The sequence below is a fragment of the Pangasianodon hypophthalmus genome, chromosome 13, assembly GCF_027358585.1.
Source record: "Pangasianodon hypophthalmus isolate fPanHyp1 chromosome 13, fPanHyp1.pri, whole genome shotgun sequence".
NCBI classification, from domain to species: domain Eukaryota; kingdom Metazoa; phylum Chordata; class Actinopteri; order Siluriformes; family Pangasiidae; genus Pangasianodon; species Pangasianodon hypophthalmus.
In genome coordinates this window covers 25,109,865-25,130,748 of record NC_069722.1, presented here as the reverse complement: position 1 = coordinate 25,130,748, position 20,884 = coordinate 25,109,865, and the positions used below count along the sequence as shown (strand labels likewise).

General features: G+C 40.8%; 1 protein-coding gene across 1 annotated transcript in view; it reads right to left on the bottom strand.

The window, feature by feature from the left end:
• LOC113523790 (ephrin type-A receptor 7) overlaps positions 1–20,884 on the bottom strand; it is a 101,767-nt gene that overhangs the window by 31,179 nt on the left and 49,704 nt on the right. The window contains exons 4-5 of the mRNA XM_053239337.1: positions 4,442–4,597; positions 1,430–1,768 (exon numbers count right to left, since the gene is read on the bottom strand). Coding sequence (XP_053095312.1) covers positions 1,430–1,768; positions 4,442–4,597 — 495 coding nt within the window. The remainder of the gene's footprint in view (positions 1–1,429; positions 1,769–4,441; positions 4,598–20,884) is intronic.

Sequence of the window (20,884 nt, the reverse complement as noted above, 5' to 3'; positions counted from 1 at the left end):
AGTCAGATGAAAAACGTAACTTAGAAGTGAATCAGTTTTTTTTCTAGAGGAATCCGGACACTCATTCAGCTCTGGAACGCTTACAGTGAACAAAATGAAGATTATGTAGAAAAATGATACACCAAAGCGACACCAATTAGCAAAAAAAAAAAAGCAAAATTTTAAAAAAAAAGCTGAAATGGCTTTCATTTGACTCATCCTCGTATTTTCAATTTAACAGGAATTAATTACAAGTTTAACAGGAATTTTAAATTAATCCATATTGTATAGGGTTATGTAGCAAAGCTTATTTCCTTAAAAAATGTTTTGTAGTTTATGTACAAAAAAGTCCTTAATGGAATCATTTGCGGCAAAAATTCAGTTTATTTGGATTCTGTTGGTGAAGGACATTATATTTATCACTAATAAATAAATAAATAAATTTGGTTCACACAGTTTAAAACCAGACTTTTTTAAAATTTTTAAGCAGTTTTACTATTTAATGAGATTTTAATTATTACTTTTAATATACTGTTATGTGAAAGTGTCACTGCTAATGAAATCCTTCTGCTGAAAAAATAAAAGATTTTTGTAATCTGTACATTAATGCATACGTAACTATTTACTTTTCATAAATTATTTACTGCATTGTTTATTTATTTATACGCAGCCTGAAACTGCATTCTAACAAAGCACTAAGGTACATAATTCACTCATACTTCAACTTTCGACTCTCCCTTTTCCCCTGATTGCGTACAGATGTTCAGTAATAGACGTTAGAGACATTCACTTTCTGAAAGTTTTTTTCCCTCCAAGTCTAAGAGGTAATAATGTGTAATTTGAGCTCATTACCTTGTAGAATAATGAACTAAATCAAGGTTTATAGAGTATAAAAGCTTGCGACTGCAGTGAAACACGTGAAATAGAGTTTTTTTTGTACAACTAACTAAAGAAATATTGGAGAGGAATATTTTAATATAATTAAACATCACCGTTTTACCTCAAATAGAACATTTAAATGTTTCACGTCAATTTAACCCACTTCAGACTTTTACTAACAATATTTTTTTTTAATCTGTTTTTTTTTCTTTTTTTTTTCCCTCACACTTTCAAATGCAAGAGATGACGTTTAGGTTATTTAGCTTAATCAGAGGTCCCAGCTCACAAACGGAAACCTGAAAGAAAAATGTGATTTCAGTCATTCTTTTCTTTCCTCATGTCTTCTCTCTTCTTCTCACCTCCCATCGAGAGGATCCCTCCTGACTATTTTCATAACTAGTGTTTATACAGCTAACAGCTGAGATGAATTCATGATACACGGGACATTTACAACTATATTTTGACATGCAGTGCTGGAAATGAGAGGAAGGAACAGTAACACTGCTTTTAAAATCTAGAGCCAGTGAGTGACAGAGAAGCTAAATAACTGGTGAGTAACGTTGGCAGTCACCTGGCAGGCTGGTGGAGATGTTGACCTGGGCGTAGAAGTGTTTGTTGGGCAGCAGCTCGGAGACGCCGTTCCTGGCCTCCACGCTGAAGGTGTAGTTGGCGTTGGGCAGCAGGTTGAGCACGGTGACCGTACGCCCGCTCAGGCCGCTCTGCTGAGGCACGAAGCCTACGTTAGCGCCGCACGGCTCGCAGTGTTCCCGTGGGCCAGAGACGCAGCGCTGACACGCCACGCTGTAGCTCACGTCACCACGACCGCCCGTGTCCGCCGGAGCGGCCCATTCCAGGATGAGAGTGGACTGTTTGAGGGTGTAGAGCAAGTCTCGTGGAGGAGAGGGCGGTCCTAAAGAGCAAAAACACACAGATTATTAAGGTGTGTGTGTGTGTGTGTGTGTGTGTGTGTGTGTGTGTGTGTGTGTGTGTGTGGTGGTAAGTTGAAGTGACTAGACTTCTGTTCTAATCTTGTACTAATCTTGTCTAATGGTTTGTGTGAACTGAAATTATCTAGTAAAGAATGCACAGACATGGATACTTTTTTAAAACAATAATAAAAACGTAATTTAAAAAACAATAATAATAATAATAATAATAATAATAATAATAATAATAATGATCAGCAAATGTCCCATCACTGCACTTGGGATTCTTCAGGACACTCCTTTAAGAATGCATCGTTTATATTGTTTTTTTCTTTTAATCAGGAAATGTTCAATAAGACTAGCATCTCATTTTTAAGGGTAGCCTTACCCTTAAAGAACCCTTGAAGAACTAAAAAGTTTTCTAAACAGTTTTTGGTATAAACTCTAGAATAATTGCTCATTATCTTTTTCTTCAATACTTCTTCTAAACTGTCTTGGTGCTTAGTACACAATGAGACAAAATGGTTCTGCGAAGAGTCTTTAAGGATCCTGGAGCTCTTTCAAAAAGGAAAACACTTTGTTCTGCATGGAACCGTTAAGAGTTCCCTCACTGTATTTGTCTCATAGCAATACCTCCACTACAATTTAGTCGAGAGAAGGAAGAGAGAAAAGAACTGATATGATGGTAAAGAAAGACATTGCTGGGAACGTTAGCATACGGTACCCTGAAGTCAGCCACCGAGACACTTTTTCTGAAAAATATTCAGAATAATCTTTGTTAATTTTTCTGAAAAAAAAAAATCCAAACAGTGTGAACTTTCTGGCCATCGTTTAGCTCAGCTCATGTGGGATATATTGTGCACAAATATCAGCAAGTCATACCAATTCTACATACGTTGAGCTAGCCAATGAAAAGCCAGCATGATTCTGATTGGCTGACAGTAAAAATGATGCTCTATGGAGGTGTTTGTGCTTCTGATATTAACCAAGAAAAATAAACATTAAGAAAAATTAACACTATCTTTCGGATAAAAAAAAAGAAAACTGTCGCTATGTACACAACCGAGCCATAGAACAGATCTTAATGATAACGCTGATCAGCTGATCACGACTAGCAGAAGATTTACACACGATACATAAAAAAGAGAAGAGGTCTAGTCTTCAGCTTTGCGCCTACATGGGCAGCAACAACGCAGGAGTGTGTAAATAAAATCGAGAGCAAAAATTACCCAGTTTCTCGGCGTAATCAGAGTTTAATTAGTCGCACTTGACCATCACATTAACACGGTGCTTTTACAATCAGGCTGGATTGTGCACAGCTTTTATTTATTCATATACTCACATATCTGAAACTCTGCTGTGGTGTTGGTTTGTTTGTTTCTTCCACTGTCTTAAATCCTTCATCCCTCAAAACTCTCGCATCTCTACATTCTCGACCGAGATTTGCGGCCGGTCCTGATGGCGGTAATTATGCAATCAATAACGTAATTTACGCAGTAATTGCGCCTCTATAAATGCTATCACAAGCCTGGCAGCGATATAAAAGCAGCACTAATCAATATTGTAATTAAAAGTGCAATTATGATGCTATAAACTTCATCACTGATCCCTCGTTCAGCGGAAAGCCAGAGAAACCCATTCAACTCATAAAAGCCACTGCAGCTCTCTTTTTTTCCCTCTTTTGTCTCCTCGGCGTGTGATCAGTGTGATAACCTCTCGGCCATGAGCGCCGTGCTCACGCCATAAACAAAATTAAAAAGGTAATCAATGGGATTGTGTAGCTGATAGTGAAACACACACACACACACACACACACACACACACACACACAGAGACAAAAGCGGTTAACGTGATGGATGAGTTTTATAAGGGTATCGTGGGTAATAGTGCATTACGAAAGTATTCACACCCCCCGCTTTTTTTTTTTTTGGGCTTTGTTCTGTTACAGCCTCAGACCTTTTACTCAGTACTTTGCTGAAGCACCGTGACAGTGATCTTAGATCTTAGGCCTTCTTGGGGTTGATGCTACAGGACTGGCACACGTGGATTTTGGGATGTTCATCCTTTCCTCTCTGGCCAGGTGATGAGAGGTGTCTTGTTTCCTCCAGATCAAAAAGTTAATCTTGGTTTCATCTTGGTGCCTTTTGGCCAAAATTCCAACCCGAGTCATCTCACCACGAACACCTGATTGGTGAAGAGCCTCATGCGATCCTTCTGGCATGTTCTCCATCTTCACAAAGACTTCTGAAGTTCCATCAATCCCATCAGACCTTCTGGTTCTTATTGACCTCTCTGACTAAAACCCTTCTCTCCTCTGTTTCCTCTGTGATTCAGAACCTCTTCTTTTTAACAAGAAAGGACGTCATTGTGCTCTTCACAGACTTTCCACACTACAGAAATGTGTCAGCACAATACCTTGTCTTTTTGTGGAGGTCTACAGATGATTCCTTTGACGTCATAGCTTGTTTTAGTGCCGAATCATGCCCAGTGAATCATTTGCTATGAGTCATTTTCAACTAAATTATATCCAATGAATCATGTCCAACAGCACGGCAAAGCAAAATTCTTGTGTAATACTTGGTTTTACTTTTATTTAACGCAGAAGTGGTCTAAATTCTTTAAGAATGTACTGTAGAGTGCCATTTCGTGTTACGTACGTGTGCACGGAGCAGACGGGGAGTCCAGCAGTGTCCGAAAGTGGCCCTCTTCGCACACACACACAACGGAGCCATCGTCCTCGGCCAGACTGTGAGCAGGACACGGTAAACACTCCTGCTGCTGGGACGACATCTTATAGGTGCCTGGTGGACATGCTGCAAAAAAAAAAAAAACAATGAGATTTTATATTCATGAGCATTTCCACGCATTATCGTTTTATCATTGGTCTTTTGTAATGTTCCGATTTGTTAGTGTATTTACAGTAAGCTTGCTATTCCTGTAATTATGGCAAATTACTGGCAGATATCGAGGTATTAAAAGTATGAGGCTGATTTCAGTGATTCAGTTCTTTGAATCAAACACATTTAAGTGAAGTTTAAGCTTCTTGATTCATGTTCATGGATTCACCATCCTAAATAATGTGCCAAAAAAGTTAAAAAGAGAAATCAGGTTTTTGCCTATCATGATCGTGTTCGTCTTAGAGTGTGTGTGTGTGTGTGTGTGTGGATACATTTTAAGATTTGTTCATGTTTCATGGTTCGTTCACCAAAAGGAGGTGATTAGGTGAAAAACCACATCCAAATAAAATAAAACATGTAGAATCTATATTTTTTGTGGCACATCACATTTAAAATTCAGTTCATGAAATTCAGCATCAAATTTACAAACACTCAGAAATTGAGTCATTGCTACTTCACCCAGTCAACACTCAGGAAATAATAATAAGTGCCCGTGGTGAACCTGAGGCATTACATTTTAAACATACCAATTTTACACATTCAAACATGTAGAGCAAGCCAACGTACAGCTAGCATGACTGTGATTGGCTGACAGCAAGAATGTATTTGATTGGATGCTCTATGGAGTGATGAGCTGTTAGTACTTCCAACATTAACCAAGAATAATAAACATTAAGATAATAAACACAACGTACAAAACTGAGCCGTGTAATAGATCTTAACAACGACGCTGATGAGCCAGTCTCGGCTAGAGGATGGATTACACACACAGTACATGAAAAGGCTGAGGGTTAGTCTTTATGCCTACACAGTTAGCAACAAGGTAGGAGTGTGTAAATAACGTGGAGAGCAAAAATACCCAGTTCCCGTTGCACTCCTGTAGCAACTCGGCATAATTAACTTTAAATATGTCGTCCTGCAGAAATTTAAAACTGAATTCTTTAAATATCTTGAACTAAATCCCCAAAAAGCAACACCTGCAAACCCACTTAAACCCTTTCAAACCAACAACAGAGATTTGGAGCTCAGTGGATTCGATGTTAGCCCCTGACAGGAAATCACACTCTGCCTCACCTTCCTGTCAGAACGACTGTGAAGTCTGTAGAACAGGAAACCGCATGTACACTGCATAATCGCTGAGCTAATGCCAGTCATTACATACCCACTGACAACATTCTGTCCTCAAACACCAATCTTTAGTCTCACGTTAATCCGAAGCATACAGCCTGGCTCTGAATTCGGAGCTTTTTGACGCCTCAGTGTGTTTGCGCAGTGCAGCGCTTGATGTAGATGGCGAGGCGGAAAATCAGATGGAATAAATCAGAGCTGAACATTGCATTGTTGCTGTGCTTCGCTTCCTCGTTTCTTTCCCCGCTGCCTCACACGTTCTGCATAATCATCCAACAACAACGAAAACAACAACACGGTCTTGTATTGTCTTGCATGTTGCACGCTGATCCTGAAGGATCTTTTTTTTTTTTTTTTTTGCAAACATTCTTTTGCATATGAACAGGATGACAAAAATTGGACTTGAAACTTGAAAGAAAAAAAACAGAGGAAAGCCTTCTCCCTAAGGAGGACATGAAAGTGACAGAACATCTGCACAATTTGTACCCAAAATGTGGCACCACGAACAGTTATCAGTGCCAAACTGTTTTCTGGTTCCCTCGCAGAACACTAGGGCCTCCTGCCAAGCCAGCTGGCTACGAGCTCATCAATTTGTCTTGTACAGCGTTTAGCTGGGGCTGATTAAAGAGACGTGGGGATCGGACTGGTTTCGTGGCTCCCTCCAGGTGCACTAACGCAGATATAACAGTTACAGACCGATACGCGTCCTCAAGGACCAGAGGACATTAATGCAGCTTTATTAATAAGTACGTACGCTGGAATTCTTAACACGTGGTGTTGCTTTTGGCAGGAATTTCACTAGTACACGAAGTTTGACAGACACCAGAAAAGCAGCGATGCAGGAGATGAAGGACAGAATATTAAAAAGATTGCAAAAATGAAATTCTTCCAGCTGCTCCAATGACTTACAAACAGTTTGGGCTTTTGTTGAAATGATCCAATTTTTAACCCAAATTCCCTTGCCCTTGTATCCTGAATCTATAAATCAAAATGTGTCTAATACATTAAGCATGAATAATGAACCATTTTCTCGGACAGAAGGTATTAATGAATATTAATACGCCTTAAAAAGAGTGTTTGCTTTATGCACAACTGCAAATGGACATCATTATTTGGACCCATAATTCTGCACCATCTTATTTCCAAAATGTCAGGCCAGATTTGTAGCAGGCTGGTGGAGGAATCAATAATTCATATCACCTCGTTCAGATCACTAGCTTTAAGCTGTGAATTTTAATTTATGAAAGGCAGTTTAATAAATGGAATAAATCCACATTACTGCTGACAGGAAAGGGCTATTTTGAGGGTCCCGTCAATTAGGAAGTAGGATTGTGTGGCCTCCTGACACGGGGCGCCATTATCATGATCAGACTTATTCGGTCCATTCCTTTTAGTCTCTTTCTCTTTTAGTCAACACTTTCACATAAAGCAGCGTCTTTGCAAAGTAGGACACCATGTCCTGTTCTGTCCTGGTCTTTGTTGAACGTACACAAATGGATTTGGAGTTTTCAAATGAAGGCATTTCCGTAAAGCGCGTCTAACAGTACTGAGAGATTATAAAGGCTTTGACTTGTGTGACATTTTAATCAGAACTCTGGGAACTCTCACATGTCCTAAACAAAGATTACATCATCACCCCCAGTGGCCTGTAAGAGTCAGCAGGGTCTAAATCACAGGGATTGGTGAGGACAGGAATGTCATATAAAACTTACTGAGGCAGGATGATTTATTAAGGCAAAGAGAGAGAGAGAGAGAGAGAGAGAGAGAGAGAGCGCAAATGGGAAAGAGTCCTGCATGAAATCCTCTGGATTTTGCTTTATTTTTTCTTTTCTCTCATTATATATTTTGCATCTTAAACTGAATCAGCGTTTAAAAAGATCACGGCGTTCGTCCCATTCTAATCCAGGATAAAATTGCTGATCCTGAGTCGGTTTCTGTGTTTTACATTCTAATCAATATAATTTGTATGCATCAGTTAAAGGTGATCTTAAATTACAATTGACGCTGAGGCAGCTGATAAACAGCGCACATAACCGAATCCCTCCCGGATCCACACCCTCCAGTTTATTGCGACAGAATAATAGCATCAACACGGCCATGATGCCCAATTACAGGATATTACACTGCTCAGTCTCAATCATAAGCTCAGTGGTGGCTCTCATTCCAGCTTCACGCTCCTCTTCCTCTGTGTCTTATCAGTCGTGATCCATGTAAATGTTTGATTAAAACCAGGGGGATGCTGTGAGCACGCTGGGCCTGTTTAAAAGAAACCCATTTTGTTGTTGTCTCTTCCATCACGCTTATTCAACTACGGCTGTTCATTCATTCTGTATTCTTTTTCTTTTCTGAAAGGCATCACACATTCTGTCCTCCCTCTCCTTCTCCCTCTCTCTCTCTCTCTCTCTCTCGTAATAAGACCTCAGTACCTCCTTCCATCTCTACTCATCTCAGACTATTTCAAATCATGCTGTTCCTCCAGCGCCGGTTCTGCCCTCACACCAGGTTCACCACCACATTACGCCACCCAATTCCAAGGTGTGAGGACATGGCACGGCATGACATCATCAAAAGTGGACCAGCAGTCCATCTAAGGATTTTGTTTGCCTTCTGTCCCCTCTGATGGATGGCTTCCATTTAGCTCAGATGTAAGGTGATTTGTTCACGTCCACAGCCGAGGAGCTCTACTCATCCAGGCCTGACGCTGAGGCCATAGGGCCGGCCTGAACCCAATCAGCTTTCGCCTACCTAACCATGGGGGCTGGTGGGTCTTCTCACAGTGTGTGTGTGTGTGTGTGTGTGTGATGGACAGACTGAGAGTCAGACCACATTGTATTGCACGCAGCTATGAGTGCTGAGCTACTGTCTTGTGAACTTGTCCATTCGGGTCACTGCCTCTGCAGATCATAGCCACCTCGTGGATTCACACACACTTAAAAAAAAGTGGAGAAGAAGAAATAAAGCCAAGAAAGAAAAGCAAGCAAAGAAATAAATTAACATATCCAAATTCCATCCTTTTTTTTTATTTAGCCAGAAGAATATCATCCCATATGATCCCACGATTCCAATTTGCCCCAGTGGTGGCTCTGTGGTAGCACATGTGGGTGTGATGGTCAGGTTTCCACAAACTTTAGCCATATAGTGTATTAACTTCCAAAATTTCATTAGATACTGCACATCTCAAGTGCTACAACGCAGATTACAGGACCACACGGTGTCGGAAAAATCAGTAGCAGACTTTGTGTCCAGGCTATTAATTGTTTATTCTCAGTTAAACAACCAGAGAAAGAAAATAAACCCTAAACCTTACTGGTGTGATCATCCTCGATGCTGCAACTAATGCGCAAGCTACTCATTCTGAATCCCATCGTACATTATTACAATACTTTAGCTAGGTTTCCTAATAGCAGATTATCGAATGTAATCAGCAATTAAAGTCCACAAACTGCGGAACAAATCAGAGCCAACCGTTTGTTCCCTCTTCGCTCTGCAAAATCAGGCCTCATCAGTGTAATTTATTTGTTGCAGTCCCTGTCCCCTCTAGCCTTAATCTAACATCTCAACATCCACATCTGCTCCATCAGCCGTCCCTCATCGCACGGAGGGAGAGATGAGATGAGAAAGCAGACAGGCTGAAGCAGGATGAGGATAAAAAAAAGCCTCATACATGTTGATAAATTGATGGTTTATGTCTGCATCTGAATTTCAGTGCAATTTCATGTGTGAGGTTCAGGGAAATGACATGGGATAGAAAGGGGGGTTATGGATCCAACCAACACCTCCAGGCACACTAGATATTATGATTGAAACGTGCACACGATGCAAGAGTGAGGCAAATCTGAATCACTTTCTCAGAAATATTAGAAATGTGGGAGGGAAGAATGGGCAGAATGAAATAGCTTTGTGTGCAGTCGCTTCATCCAACAAAGCCCATAGCTTATTGTTTGCTGAGAGTAATGAAGCTTTCGCTTGTTCTAGTTTTCAGCGGAAAATGTTCAGCGTGAGCTTTAGATGAAACAAAAGAAAATGACTCACTCTGACAACGTGAGCATTTTAACTGCCACTTCCAAGAAAAAAAGCTTACGCAGACTACTCACGCCAACCAAAAAAAAAATCTGGTTAAAAAGGCTGTGTTCAGAGACATGAGACGGAGCATCTACATCTACAAAACGGACCAGTTGGTTAATTCTGATAAGTGAAACAGGTTGAAAAGACCTGCGTTAGAGAGCTCGCTGTTAGGAAGACTGGAGACAGATTATGAATATAAATACCGACACCTGTTCTACAATCTGCACAGGCTTTGGAAATCTATAACGACTGAGCAAGGCTAAGAAAACAACCGAGAGAAGTGTTAGATATATGGACCTGTAAGGCTGAGGAATCAATAGGGAGGTTAAATGAAGAGTACTTCACACTATAGGTTCTGGATTGCTTTCTCAGAATGCTTTCTTTCTTCTTTGCTCATTCCAAGAACAGAAAAAAGCATTAAGATCATAAAGCACTGCTCATCAGGCACTAATATTCACTAACACATCAGCCAGTGGCAGAATAATCACAGATGAGAATGACAGCAAAGGGAAATGGCTCTTTTTAAAGGTGCAATTGTCTTTTTTTTTCTTGCTAGTATAAAAAAACATAGAGCATAAAAATATGTTTGTACAAGCAATGACATGAACACGTGACATTTTAAAGACACGCCCCCGGTGCTCCTTCACTCCCATCTCAGACTGGATGGATGGGACAAAATGGCGGAATCATGTGAGCCTTCTTTTGAGTTGTATTGTCTGGTAGTTTTTAACTTAATTGCACATTTACAATCACGTTTATCAATTTTTCATGCCGCATCAGAAAACATTTCCAGCTATATAAATGAACATGGCCTCAAATACATCATTAGTCTATGAGACATTTCAAAGTCATGACACGAGGTATGAAGCATTATGTGATGTTGGGAAGTGATGTAGCATTTTTAAACATACACACTATACAGTAATTTTTAATACATATTGTGTATAAATTCATCAAATCTGCATCCTGCCTTTGGTTCACATCAAAGTCCATCTCAAAAAGAGTCGATTCGCTGAATCCGGGCGTTGAAAAATAAAAATTAACCCTAAAGCTTCAGAGTCGATTCCACACACTGAAAATGATGTACGCAGACACGGCAGGTAAAATTAATTTATCATCAGATTTCAGTGTTAGTTATTTAAAGCAAAATATCATGTATTAATATTATGCACTGAAGCTGTGAAAACACGACTAGTGCCAGCAAACGTACAACTTCAGAACGGCATCACTGGCAGAAACGTTCACGGTTTGGATTCGGCACAATGACACAGAGTAGAAATCAGGATATTTCTTGTCTGATGGTGATAATTAGATTCACCAGAATATCTAAAGCATAATGCTGCATTCATGACTAAGTGGAACCAGAACGTTTTTCACCTCTGACAAGAAAAAGTTACAGGAACGTGAAATAAGAAACGTTTAGTATTCCAACGTGTCGGAGAATCGCTAAGAGCTCTGGCGCTGAGAAAGCCTCTCACACAAAGAAGAAGAATTCATTTCGACGCATACACACACGCTTATCCCTTCCACGCATGCAGGACCTGCCAAGAGCAGGCGAGCAACAATTAACAGCATCTGTCATGCTGCCGGTGGAATAAAGAATGAGTCAGGAACACAATCAGAGAGCAGCAATTAAACTGCGAAATTGAAGCACCAATGACCTTGTTGTGTAATTAACAGCTCTTCTTTTATTAATCCCCTTTTTCGGATGGGCTGAGATTTAATTAAAAGACAGGATGACGTAGTGTGTTAATAAATAAATAAATAAATAAATAAATAAATAAAAGAGAGGAAGCCAGGGGTGCGTGTCTGCATCAGATTTACAGGGAATGAAATGAAGAATAAGAACGAGTACAGGCGTTTAGTGTGGAGAACAAACTGTAGTGTTGATAACTGGATAGGCTGAGAGAGAGAGAGAGAGAGAGAGAGAGAGAGAGAGAGAGGTATTAATAAACAGAGGAGATGGACAGAGAGAGAACACGATCAATAGGAAGAAAGGGTGAAAGGCTGAAAGGTTTGAAAGTAAACACAAAAGACAGGACAGAGAAATGGAAGTGTGTATTATTATGGATGACCTGAAGAGAAAGAGAGGTGTGTGAGAAACCCTCTGCTTTGAGAGGATTTGAGGATCAGTGCTGGATCATACTTTTCAGGAAAATAACTCAAGTTAATGTGACGTGAGTACACGTGAGATTACCGTGAACAGGAACTGAGTCGTTTCGCTGCAGCAGGAAACCGGATCGCTCCAGACGCACATGCAACGCTGTGACTCCGTCAGTAAGGAAGGAATAAAACACTGTGTGTGGTGCTGATATAGTAAAATAATCAACAGTGGAGTGGTGTGATGAAGCAGACTTACTGTTACCACCCTGATTACTTTTCTATAACAGAAGTGTTTTATTCCTGTTATACCACACTGTACCATATATACTACATTGTCTTTTAGATACTAAAGAATGACACCTCATACTTTTTATCCCTTTATAGCTACATTTAATATTATGAAATGTCCATGAAATAAGTTCCTGTTCTCACTTATGTTATAGCCACTATAAACAGTCGTTCCCTCACCAGTCTCGCTTTTTTCCTCTCTCGAAGCTAGTAAGATATAAAAGACACAACTTGCCGTGATAACGAGAAAGCGCAAATCATCTGTCCTGAAGATGTCGGAAAATTTCCTGACTTATGAAGCATTACCTGAGAAAGTCTTTATCTGAAAGACTGAGTGTGTTTTGACAAAGATTTCATGAAATATTTCTACTACAATACATATTTCACATGAACACTTATTGATGTCCTTAGACTTCCATTATTGATCTTTATTAATCGATCTGTGGAGTGTTGTAACTAACGTTCGGCGTAACTGTGAGACTCGCTGCTGCATCACACAGCATCGCAAGCATCTTCTGAAGCTCGACTGCTGAAGTTGGGAGCTTGCTTTACATTCTAAAGCTGCTAAAGTTGCGATTTTAATGCAGAACGCATCTTCATGCAAACAAGAAACAACACAGGAAAATGTGCAAGCTGATTTGCATATTACAGCAAGTGTTATTTAAATCCAGCTCACCAATTTGACCAAATGTAAAAGTATGTGGTTTGAATCTTATCATGATACACAATCCAGATTCATGATTCATTAAGACGCCATGCGTCTCACGCGGCGTCTGATGTGTACCAGGTGCACTGTATTAAAACGAATCTCCATCTCTTCAGTATGCAGTCCACGTATGAAAAGTAGGTAAGCATTTAGGATGCTCTGCTCTCTGCTCGGCACTCCGACGTCTGGAACATTTGCTCGTCAGCACAATGTGTCCCCCAAACTCCACACCTCCAACAACTACGAGCTGTCAAAACCATTTTCCGTCTCTTTTTTCCGCTTGACTCCACTGTTGCAGAAAAGCAGGTGAGTCACTTCCAACCGTGCTTTTTTTTGGACTTGAAAGATAGCTGAGATTTTAAAAACACAATTTTCCCTTCAGTATTTAGACTCCTTGTGCTTGGATATTTCAGACAGCTTCCTCAAAAACAAATTTAGGCTACAAATCATTTATGTTTGTTTACTCTGCTTTAGGAGTATTGCTCAGATTTGTAGTTAAACATCTCCGTTTCTGTGCCGTTGTAATTTATTTGCAAAGCAGTTAAGATCTTTCACTCAGACGTGAGGGTCAGCAGCATCAGGTCATCTGCATACGGCAATGCAGCAGCCAGGCTCTAAATGCATTTTTTATTTCTGTTTCACCATCAGATAGAGAGAGAGAGAGAGAGAGAGAGAGAGAGAGAGAGAGAGAGAGAGAGAGAGCGAGAGAGGGGTCTGACTCTGCAGAAAGCCTGCTGTGTCACTTCCAATGGAACATCCTGTAGCTGCCACGGGAAGGAAAACTGACATGCTGGAAACATAACTTTCCCACGAGATTATTGAGGAAACACTGCATTATTCACACATACATTCAGAAAGCTCCAGTTCTAGTTTTGATTTCATATCAAACTCCTAAGTCCTGCTGTGAGTATTTTTTTGTAGTAATAAGTAATTGTATTAAAAGGTTAATAGTAATAAAAGCGTGACGATTAACGGTTTAACAGTCGAATGCAGAAACCATTAATACACTACGAAGGACGTTCATTTATAAGGAGAACAGCATCTTCCCTGAGAACAGCTAAGGGCTAGGAACGGACAGTGATTGCATTTCAGTGCGGCACGACTGCAACAACGCAATGGGGAATCACATTCCCAGCCCGAGGAGTTAAACTCGACGCAAACGGATTCAACGGAGATGCCTCTGCCGCCGGCAAGTCTAGCTGCTCTTGTTACTGACGTGGATGCCTGAAATACCGTCAAAATACACTTCAGACAGGAAGGAAGCTATTGAAGAAGAACTATTTCAGACATCTGACCTTGTTTTGACCGTAAAGCAACGTAAGAGCAATAAGTGAGTTGCTTTTCAGTGTGAACGTTTTCCGCATGTCACTAATGAAAAGCAGCACAGCTTATTGTATTTCCCCCTTTTTACACATTACTCGATTTTATCAACTTAATATCTTCCTCCCAAGTCTTCGTCCTCCGAGTTTATTATTGGACATGAACATTTTTTAACATTTTAAAACTCGATTTTCAACAAACAGTCATAATTTTCATAATACAATGATAACAGTACAGGATGCAATAACTTCTTCTGACTTCACACTGTTAGCCCAATAATAACTTTTGATATGCTTCGTTATTACCTTTGGGAAAATTAAGGAATGTTCGGAATATCTCAGCCTTAAAGGAAGCAGCTCTTTCCTCAGAACCCAAAGGAATTGTCACCGCTCCTCTGCAGAACACACCTTTGATTTTCATCTTTGATTTTATTTAAATGCACTCCAAATTGCATCAGCCTGCATGCAAATAATCAAACAGGCTGGTGCGATCCCATCTAACACCATGTGAGCAGTTAAGGGGTAAATGTCCTGCTCAATGGTGCGACAGTGGCTCTTTGGCAGTTCTGGGATTTCAACATTCTGGTCACTAACATCTTGATGAACCACATCAAGCTGTTTTATAGCTTTTGCAGAACAAATCTCAAACAATTCCATTCTCAAAACTTGCCAAACTTTTCATACTCAGACTCTGCAGTAGTTTTTGTTTTGTTTTGTTTTTTCCCTAACTTTGTTATAGTCGTTTCCAGGCAGGTCAAATGAACACTGACCTCTGGTTTGTTCCAGCTATCCAACAAGCTCCAGAAAAACACGGCTGATTGATTAAACTCTTCATAAAGTTGGGAATGTGTGTGAATGCACTTGATTTCCTTGCTCGCTCTCCGAAATAGTGCTGGGTTTTCACACACACCAGATGGCTCTGGAGTGTGTGTGGGTGTTCCTATTGATTTTTCTTGGCCCACGGTCCTATCAGCATCTCTCTGCTCGTATCTCACATTCACGCTTTTTTTTTAAATCCACACCGTGGTACACTGAGGTCTTCACTGCTCGAGGCTAGCGTTGGGAAAAAAAACCGCTAAACTCAGCAAAACATCCACTTACATGTCCACTTGGGAAAGAGTAGTCTTGACTCCGATGAACTGCTCAGGTTATTTGGCATGAAGCACAGAGTACACAAAAAAAAATCAGCACAGTTGTTTCGAGACTGTTCGTCTTGAGAGGTTCTTATTTTACTGAAGAAAAGAAAAAAAAAAACAGGAGCTGGCTGATTTCTGAGATCTTTCTCTAAATATACATCAACATTCTACAGAGCGGGTACAAAGATCATTCAGCAGAAGCAGAGCAAATACAGAAGGCCTCAGGACAACACAGCATGGATCAGAAATCCTTTGTCCAGCTCGTCTCAAACCCACTGGTCTAATTCCTCATCAAACATCTGGCACCGTAAGCGCAATCTGTGCTCATGAACACAGCAACTGCTCGAAATCCACATGGTTTTTAGACTGTCGAGACTTCACACTCGGCTCCAGGACCATGACACGACAGCAGAGTATTCAAATGAACATGAAAGTAAGGAACAAAACAAAAGAAATCTGAGTGCATGAAATTCAAACAGTTGACCAGAAATCATCCCGAGATCTGCACCTGTGCTTCAAAAATCCAAAACCTCATCATGGAAAATTTGTGCAGGAAGAGCTGAATGAGACATTTCGTAAATGTTAACAACGCTGTGTGGGAGGAGTTTCATACGCATGCGGTGACTCCACAGGAGGAAAAGGTTTAGGTTTGTCCTTCACTTCACCCTCAGCGTCCAGAATGTTCTCTCTCAGTGATGCATGTGAGTCGACTGATCTCGGAGCCGAGCGAGTTCTCAGAGCCGAGCGAACTCTCGGAGCCAAGCGAGCTCTCGGAGCCGAGCGAGTTCTCAGAGCCGAGCGAACTCTCGGAGCCGAGCGAGTTCTCGGAGCCGAGCGAGTTCGTGCTGTCTAAAGCCCTGTTCAGACTGTATTACTGTTACACGGTAGGTGCAGTAATGTATTTATTATAGCAATATCTCCGGGATTTTAGAACCGGCCGAATGTGTGTATGTGTATGCGTCTGAAAAGATTATGCTGTATTTCACCTTGAGCAGTAGAATAACTCCAGGGAATATACAGTGTATCCTGTCTGAATTGGTAAAGACTGCAGTATATCCTGTGAGAAAGGAGAGGTTTTGCTTTTTCCCTTCGGTATAAAAGCCCAGGAAGAGCTCGCTCCTGTCTCCCATAGAAACCAAAAAGTTCAAAACACAGAACAATAAACACTAAACACTACAGACATGTTACGGTCATGTGACCTACTAATGATCAAGCGCAACTGCCGTGGCCCCGCCCCCTACAACACGCCCATCTCTGTCATTTGTACAGACATCATTTATCCTGTGTGAATAGATTAGAATTGCTCCAGACGTCCTCTAGCAGCTCAACTATTTTATCCTGTCTGGGAAATCAGCACACAGAAGAATGTAAATATATCTGCCTCTTTTAAATGAATGAATCCTGGAATAGCTCCATGAACCATGAGGAAGCAGTAGAAGAGCCATGTAAAGCTAACGATAGTGTGACGAGTGTCACACCATGCTTGCTACCTTCAATCACTGACGCTTAACTAAATCTGTATCTCTCTACTCCTGCCTTCTAGACTCGACGCTGACTTCCTGCCTACATACGACTTCTTTTATTGCCTTCAAGTCTTTCATCCATGTTTGTCTTTATTTCTGACCTCCTGCCTTCCTTCAACCATGTCTTCCTTCACTGCTGTCTGCCTCCATGTTTCAGTGCTAACAAGGAAATCCTAGCAGGCAGAGAGGGAAAAAATGAAAAAAGAAAAAAAAAAAAACAGAAAAACTTTTATTAGTAACATGAAAGGGGAAAAATCAAACATCACACGATAAACAGAAAGTAATTCAGTACAAATACATCATTCTGAATGAACAGATCAAGATGTTAGAAAGCTGGCGTTTCCCAGGTCATGTGGTTGAGACTAGATATGTGCATTGAAGCTGGGATCTATTTGTAGGTCTAAATAAATAAATAAATAAATAAATAAATAAATAGGCTGGAGGTTTTAACTTTCACGCGGGCGAGCGATCAGATGAAGCACGTGGGCGTGAACAAATGGACAGATATATTGGGAAATAGAACCAACTAAATATGTTAGAAAATATGGCTGGCAGATACAAACAAAAACTGATGAGTGGAAAAAAAAAAAAAAAAAAAAAAAACAGCCCTACTTCCCTACTTCCAAAAAAAAAAAAAAAAAACGAAATGAAAAATCCTCCTGGTTTAGGCCACGCCTACTCCGGGTTTAAATCCGAATATTTGGAAAACGAAACAGAGACACACAGATACAGATAATGTCACTGCAGTAAGAGAGAGAAGGAAAGAAAATATCAAATGCAGCTTTATTATTGAATGACACAGAAATACAAAATTTCTTGCTTTTTTTGTTTTCTCCCGGGTCCCAAGACTGAAGGTTGCAAATTCACAGGTCAAAGTTCATCTAGTAACTACAAGAGCATCTTTTATGTCCTGCGTCCTTTCCCCTTCAGTGAATTTGCATGTATTTTATTCGTGTTTGGTGTGGCTGGATGGAAAAGCGAAAAAAAAAAAACAATTGAAAAGCGTACTCATCAGGTGTCTCCGGTAGCCATCGCCATAGCAACGGGTCAAAAACCGCAAATGCCTTCGTCTCAGTCTTTAGTGGCGTTTGTCGTTGGCCACCTCCAGGTCATCTTACAATCGATTCTGGCTTTCTGTCACCACTCGACCACTGCCCTTAACACCCCTCCCCGGTATCCCAGCATGCCTAGCAGTGCATCCTCTCAGTGCAGAACACTTCATTACGTATTCAGTTCTTCCCCAGATGGTCAGGGCTGATTGGACCTCTCTGTGAGTCGGACAGAGAGAAGCAGGCAGCACACTGGGATGACCAGCTGAGAAAATGACATAAGCACTTCGTGGCATTCGCTCAGTCAGACACACACACACACACACACACACACACACACACACACACACACACACAGAGTACTCAGCAGTGAATTATTCAGAGTCCAGCCACTCAGTGTCACTGCCAAAGCACTTAAATAGCTCAAGAACAGCGAGAAACAGAGACAGTGAGACATTTAGACTCTTTTACTTTTACAAACATGAGCTTCCTGACTGAAGGGAGAAAAACAAACACTTTAAAATTAAAAAATACATAAAATTCCACCATAAAAGCAAGCACCACTCGGTGCAGGTTCCGTGAAGATAAAAGGCAACAAATCCTGAGTGTGAATTTTAGAGCAGGAAGAACAGAAGGAAATCGCCGACACGCTGACATCATGTAACTCCTGCAGAGGAAGTGGTGCTTTAGTGCTTACTGCTGATCAGAAGGTTGTGAGTTCAAATCCCAGAATCGACAAACTGCCACTGATGGATCCTGCAACAAATCCCTAAACTATCAGTTCCCACACCTGTTGGGCAAACAACCCCAAATGGACATAACAACCCCAAGCCTTGACCAACATACGTGTTTTTTTTTGTTTGTTTTTTAAATTCAGTTATATTGTAGGACTACTGTAATACCTAAACATTTTATTATGCCACTAACACACATATGTGCAACGTAAGTGACTATAAACCAAAGGAATATTCCTTACACTGACTGATCAGTCTAGCAGGATGAATTGTGCTGTTATAGGAAAATAATTCAGCGCGGTTGTGCTGTGATTCGCCCGACACTAAGCTGTTTATACTTCATGTACGACTCTGCGTGTACATGCAGAAGCAACAGCAACGTGATCAGCATTGTTCGCACACTCACTACGTATCGCGTGTACTATATTTAAAAACGACACTCACTATAGATGACACAAACTGTAATTCGGACTGTAAAATGTTCACCGTTTTAATGAACAGCGAGGTTGAAAACGCTCACAGACTCAGGTTCTCTTTAAAACGTTCCGCCGTTGTCGTGATTATCGTCATGAGCTGCGTCTCAAATCGAAAACCCTGATCTAGAGATTCCAGAAAGCTGATACGCAAAACAGACCTTTCGACAGTCTGAAGGTGAAATGAGACGTTTTTAAAATTCAAACTCTAATAGAAAAACCGCTTAGTGCTCGTTCTCAGTAACGGTCTAGAAACAGTACACAAGGATACGATCAGAGACACAACGCTAGCGTGCTCAGCGGAGGGAGATGGACGGGGAAATGTCCATTTATTAGTGCCAAATTACGCTATTACCAGAATAGTGAAAAGGAATAAAATTACATGTATGTTATTAATTTAATCATGGCTTGTCTGAATGTGACTCACAGTAACATTTCAAAGTATTAGCACCCAAAGTCCGTCTTTGATATTTCTAATGTTAACTCGTAAAATAAATAAATTAAGCAAAAGTGAAGATGAATTGCTTCGTGTGAAAGCTCTAGCCGTGTTCAGTTACTGCTACAGCAACCCGTAACATACCACACATACCAGCAATGACACCGCGTAGCGCCGACGTAAACAACACGCCTAGCCGAGAACAAACACACAGCAGGGTCCGAACGTCTGAGAGGGGAAACGCTTCGATTTTGCATCCAATTCTCATTTAGTACAATTTTTCATTACAAATGGTATTATCAGTACAACAGCCTGAGTGAAAAGTAGCCTCTGAGATTAAAGGCTGGAAAAATGTTCCTTATGAGATAATATTTACTTCACCATCTTGCAACTTTCATTAATTCCAACTTGGGATGAAATCAAATCAAATCAGTGGTTAGGGGATTAAAGACACACACTTAGACACACACAGCTCTTTCCTATGAAATACACTCGTGTGTGTGCGTGTGTGTGTCTGTGTGTGTGTGTGTGTGTGTAAAGACAGCAACGCTTTTATTACTGCTAGACAGATGCTGATCACAAGGTACACGCTCCTAATAAAACTCATCACCTTTCTTTTCAACACACACACCTTAAACAAACACTCACACCACACACACACACTCTCTCAAAGTGATACTGAGGAGCTCTCAAGAGATTTGACTTGTCACTACACACACACACACACACACACACACACACACACACAGATTAGAGAAGTGGCAGCGTGTTAGAAAATAAATGACAGTCCGGAGAATCAGTCATGACACGTGGCCCTGAACACAGCCGAAATCCTGAACCAACCACACACACACACACACACACACACACACACACACACACACACACAGACACACACACAGAGATAAGGACCGTGCTTGGGGACATGCTGTGATTGGAAAATAATCAACTTCAGGATGGTAACTGTAACTCCGCTTCATTACTCCACCACGTCACTCAGTATTTCACTGTAACACACACACACACACACACACACACACACGAAGTTTAAAGGCTATGTGCACATATTATCTGTGTGTGTGTGTGTGTGTGTTATATGTTTAGCTGGCGTGTGCAGATATTGATTTCCCCACAACCTGAAATCAAACACAATTAAGTGTGAATTCTGCAGAATGCGCACTGATGGCTGTCCACCTACCCGTGTGTGTGTGTGTGTGTGTGTGGGGTTGGTTCAGAATTTCGG